The following is a 5,662-nucleotide window of genomic DNA, read 5'->3' as shown; positions in this document are numbered from 1 at the left end:
GATTTAAGTTCTGTGAAGCTAAGAAGTATTTTTTTAATCATGAGAATCAGCCTGTTTTATAGATGTGACAGAGGAAACAGATACAGAAAGGTTAAGTGACTTTTTTTTAAAGTCAAATAGTTAATAATAAATAACTATCTGAGACTGGATTTGTAGCACTCTGTCCATAGTAAATGCCTAATATAGCCCAGGAAACAGTCAGAAAGATACTCAACTTATCAATGTTTCAGGGTTTTTTTATTAGGTAAACTCTGGGCCTAATTGGTGTTGGGGTTTGATATATTTTACTTCTTCATTCATTTTCAAATTTGCTTTCTTAGTGATACCTTGATGGATTTAGTTCTTGTACCATTGTAAATGTATTACTCCTGATTACTCATATTTACTGAGTAGAAAGTCTTACTTACATTGAGCCATTTCCTATTGATGCCTCATCATCACTAGGGACATTTTTGATGATACATGTTATAGATAGCCAATGATTCTGCTCTCTGTGCAATTCTTTGGCATTGTGTATAAGAATGAATTCAGTTGCTACTTTTTGGATTAACAGCACTAGCCTAGATTGGATTTCACAGTTCTCTCATCTCCTGCTTCCCAATTTAGTGCAAACTTTGTATGGGTACAAGCCATGAACTCAAAACAAAGAGATCTATGAACAGGGCCAGACACTGATGTGGAAATCCAAGGCAAATGTGTCAGTTGACTCCTCCACAGGACAATTTCCAAGCAACATTTTACTCAATCTCTCAAAATGTCCCCTCAACCCGAAGGATTTAACTCGCCACTCTATCAACTTCAGTGGAGCAAATAGTGATGAGATTCTGCATTGACAAAATGGCTGATCTTCTGGTACCTTTCTTAGAATAAAAGACCTCTGAATATCCTGGTAGAAATACTGGTGCAAATAGTAGCCCCATTCTTTAATGACAAGAACTAAAGAAATAACTCTCCCTCCAATTTGCTCAATATTGCTATTATTTCATTGTCCTGTGTTTTCAAAAAAGATTTTAAAAATATTGAATTGTTTAATTCTCAATTTTAAGCCCAAAAAATTAGGCCTTCTGCAATTTATGGTCCATTTCTTTTTATTTGGGGGAGAATGTCTTTAGTACTTTCTCTCTGATCTGTTTGGTTCTAACTCCATAGATAACAGGGTTAAGGGCAGGTGGGACAACCACATAGAGATTGGCCAAAAGGATGTGAATATAGCGGGGGACGTTGCGACCAAATCGATGGGTCATGAAAGAGAAAAATGCTGGTGTGTAAAAGGCTAACATGACACAGACATGAGAACCACAGGTACTGAGGGCCTTGAGTCGGGCATCCCTAGAAGGTAGGTGGAAAACAGCTCTGAGGATATAAACATAAGAGACCACAATTGCCACAATGTCAAAGACAAGGATGGAAATAGCACCCAGCCCATAGATGATGTTGATTTTGATGCTGGCACAGGCAAGGCGGGCAATACCCATGTGCTCACAGTATGTATGAGGGATGATGTGGTGTCCACAGAAGGGCAACCTCAGAATCAGTAGAACAAATGGAATAGCCACCGATAATGGTCTTAAAGCTATGGCTATTGCGATGATGGACACCACTTTATTGGTGAGCACCAGTGTATAGCGGAGAGGATTGCAAATAGCAACATAGCGGTCATAGGCCATTGCCAGAAGTACAGCTGACTCCATGCCAGTAAATAGATGGATAAAGAACATCTGAGTGACACAGCCAATAAAGCTAATCTCTCTCAGGCTACACCAGAAGATACCCAGCATCTTAGGGATGGTGGATGTGGATAGACCCAAGTCAATAGAGGATAGAATGGCCAGGAAATAGAACATAGGATGGTGAAGACTTTTATCACTCTGTATTACAAACAAGATGGTGATATTCCCTAAAAGGGCAGTCAGATACACAACACAGAAGGGAAAACCAATCCAGATATGTACCTCTTCTAGTCCTGGGATTCCAAGCAGGAGGAATGAATTAGGGTGGAACTGGGTGTTATTCAGATTGAACATTCTTCAGTGGCCCATGTATGACCTCAACCATTTCAAAAGTTCAACCTCTTTCCATGAAGGGCTCTACTCCAGTATATTATATTTCTCTGGTAGACTGGGGATAAATAACATTATCATATCAAATTTTGCCCTCTAAAATATATATATTTTTTCAAGTAATTAATTACCTTCAAAAATGGAAAATAAATATAACATAGTTTATTATGGTCACTAATTATTTTTCCTTTTGCAGTGCAGCATTCACTTTATAATGAATGTTAGTTATTATTCATTGTTTACTCTTGAATCCAAGGTTGGCTTTACATAGGCTTAGAGTAAACAGAGACCTGAACTATGATTTGTAGAATCCCACTGAAAATATCACTGTGCCCCAAACACTCACCATGACCTGGCAGGAATCATTTTCAACTTGAATATCATTGAATCATAAATTTCCTCCCTTCTCTTCTAGAGAGGTAAGGTAAGATGCTAAGTCTCTAAGAATCAATGCTACTATATGTTCTTAAGCTTACACAAGGCCAAAATATTATGTAAATCTACCTTTTATGGTAAATTCTCATCTATTCTCCTCAATAAAAATTTTTCTTCCTCTTGCCTCTTTAATATAAATGTTATTACTCTATTTTCTGTCCTTAGCACCTTAGCACCCATCTCTTTATTCTCTTCCCTCTCTTACCTGACGGATTCATCTAATCCTAAAGTCCAAACTATACTTACCATGTGCAAGACTGCTGATTTTTTTTTATCTCTGACTTCTCTTCTGAGTTCAAATGTCACATTCAACCAATTAATCCATCAGCAAGCATTTATTAAGCATCCATTATGTGCCAGGGATTGTGCTAAATGACAAGGATAAAAGGACAAGGAATAAAACTATTCCTTCAACCAAGGATGTGATATTTAAATGGGGAAGACAAATGCCTTTATAAAATGATGCAGGATCAATACAAATACATAATAATAAAATTATCTAGCATATATGTAATACTTCATGGTTCATAAAGCATTTCACAAGTACTAGCTTATTTTTTTTCTTACAAACTTTGAAGGTAGGTGTAATTATCCCTATTTTTACAGGTGAGTAAACTGAGATTTATAGAAATTAATTTACCCAGGTTCACACATTTATAAATGTCTAAGACCATATTGAACTCGTCTTCTTTTTCATTAGGAGGGGTTATAAGGAGTACATTCCAAGCATGTGTCTAGAGTCACAGAGCAAGTTAGTATTAGAATTTGGATTTGAATTTAGATCTCCTAGAGTCCAACTGTATTGTTCTATTCCCTAAACCACCTAATTGCCTAGGTAATCTGCAAAGTAATTTAACATAAAATAGTTTGGCAGGTAGATATGCAAAAGATAGAGGCAGAGTTGCATTTTATAGGAAGAGAGGGACTCTGTGAGGAGAAGATAGAGTGAGCACATTCCAGGTAAGTGGGCTGGACTGTGCCAAGTTATATAGAAGGGATGCCTAGTGCTGTGTGTACCTGAGGATATTTTATCAGAATCAAAGGGTGAGTAGGGTATAGTAATGGTCAATGAAGTTGGAAAGATGACTTGGGGCAATGTTGTGAGAGATTTTAGATGGCAAATAGAGGAGTTTACATATTATCCCAGAAGCAATAGGAAGTCACTGGAGTTAATTGCATAGGGAAATGGCCAGATCAGCCCATAAATAAAATGATTTTGCCAGCAGCATTTGGGTGAATGAAATAGCAGAGTGAGAGATTTGAATCAGAAAAGCCAATTAGAAGCCTTTGGTAAACATGAAAATATGTACTGCATGATAACCCATGTGCAACCTATATCACATTACCTGCTGTCTTGGGGAGAGGGGAGGAATGGAGAAGGAAGGAGAGGACATGGTTCATAAAATATCAGAAAACTGTAATTAAAAATTGTACTGACGTGTGAAAATAAATAAATAAATCTAGTATAGTAATTTGTTTTGCAGTTCCTTAAAAAAATGCCTGTTTGAGCAATATGAAAAAGAGATGGTGATGAATAGCATTTATGAGTGTTTTCAGGTTTGAAAATCATTTCATATGAGTCATTTCATTTGTTTCTCTTTGCAGTACTATGACGTAGGTTTTGTTATGATCATGTCTGTTTCACAAATGAGGAAACTGAGACTTAAAGAGTTTAAGTGACTTGTCCAGGTTCAGATAATACTTAGTTATTTTTCATTTGTGTCTGATTTTTTGTGCCCAAATTTGTGTCTTTCTTGGCAAAGATACTAGAGTGGTTTGCCATTTCCTTCTCTGCCTCATTTTACAGTTGAAGAAACTTAGGCAAACAGTTAAGTGACTTGCTCGGGGTCACACAGCTAGGGTATAAGATCAGATTTGAACTCAGGAAGATGAGCCTTCAAAGATGACTCCAGGCCTGGCACTCTATCTACTATACAACCTAGCAACTTACCAGGTTCATATAGTTAAATAAATATTTGAGGGAATATTTGAAACTTAAATTACAATTTTAACTCTCTATCCACTGTAAAACCTAGCAGCCACTAAAATGATTGTCATTGTCATGATGTGAGTAGAGAGAAAAAATTTAGATATTTTTTAAAATGTTGAAGCATACATCAGAACATTGGACTTAAATCAAGCATCCATGGATTCAAAATCCTTCCTCAGATATTTTCTCGCTGTGTAACCTAAGACAAGTCAATTAAACTCCCTAAGCTTCAGTTTCCTTATTTGGAAAATAAGAATAGTACCTACTTCACACACTTATCCCAAGGATCAAATGATATTGCACTTTGAAACCATACAGTCCTATATAAAGGCTAATGGGTATTTTTAAATTGTTATTACTATCATTTGTATTAGAGATATAAATAACAAGATTTGACAATTGACTAAATATGAAGGAATGAAAGAAAGTAAAATGCTTAGCATAAAGACCTGAGAGCTCATATATATATATATATATATATATATATATATATATATATATATATATATATATTAGTTACCTTGAGAATTTGGCTGGGGGCGGAGATAATGAATTCAGTTTGGGATATGTTGATTTTTTGGGGGGGATATGATGAAGTTTTTCTGAGTTATTCAATTTGAAATGAGAAATTCAATGCTAACATGCTACTAAAGCTGAATGAAGGTAGAGGATGGAGTTGGATCTTTACCTATATATAACTGCACCTTTCTCTCTCTCTCTCTCATGCTCTCTCTCTCTCTCTCTCTCTCTCTCTCTCTCTCTCTCTCTCTCTCTCTCTCTCTCTCCCCTCCCTGTTATACTGAACTCTGAATAATTTAGCTATTCTCAGCAATACAATGATCATAAACAATCCCATAGGACTCATGAGAAAAAAAGGCTATCCAGCTCCAGAGGAAAAACTGATAGAATTTTAATGCAGATTGAAATATACCATTTCCCATTTTTTTTCTTTTTCATATATCATTTTCAATATGATGAATGTGGAAACATTTTTGTGATCACACATGTATAACCAATATTAAATTGTTTAATGTCTCAGGTAGTAGGACCTTGAAACACAAAATATTAGAAAACAAATACCAAAAGTTATTTTTGCATGTAATAGGTAAATATTAAGGAAATTAAAATAATATTAATATATTATGTATAATATATTATAATAAAAATAATTAAACAA

At 35.4% G+C, this 5,662-nt stretch overlaps 1 protein-coding gene across 1 annotated transcript; it reads right to left on the bottom strand.

The window, feature by feature from the left end:
- Window positions 1-1,088: 1,088 nt before the first annotated feature.
- Window positions 1,089-2,024, bottom strand: LOC100020648 (olfactory receptor 52E1-like). Its single transcript, XM_001373035.3, has one exon. The coding sequence runs from the start codon at window positions 2,022-2,024 to the stop codon at window positions 1,089-1,091; it is 936 nt and encodes a 311-aa protein (XP_001373072.3).
- Between the last annotated feature and the right edge of the window lie 3,638 nt (window positions 2,025-5,662).

The sequence above is a fragment of the Monodelphis domestica genome, chromosome 4, assembly GCF_027887165.1.
Source record: "Monodelphis domestica isolate mMonDom1 chromosome 4, mMonDom1.pri, whole genome shotgun sequence".
NCBI lineage: Eukaryota > Metazoa > Chordata > Mammalia > Didelphimorphia > Didelphidae > Monodelphis > Monodelphis domestica.
This window is presented reverse-complemented; position numbering and strand designations above follow the sequence as displayed.

What these genes read in the sequence shown, in the direction of transcription:
- LOC100020648 (XM_001373035.3), bottom strand. Translation starts at nt 2,024, where the DNA reads ATGTTCAATCTGAATAACACCCAGTTCCACCCTAATTCATTCCTCCTG.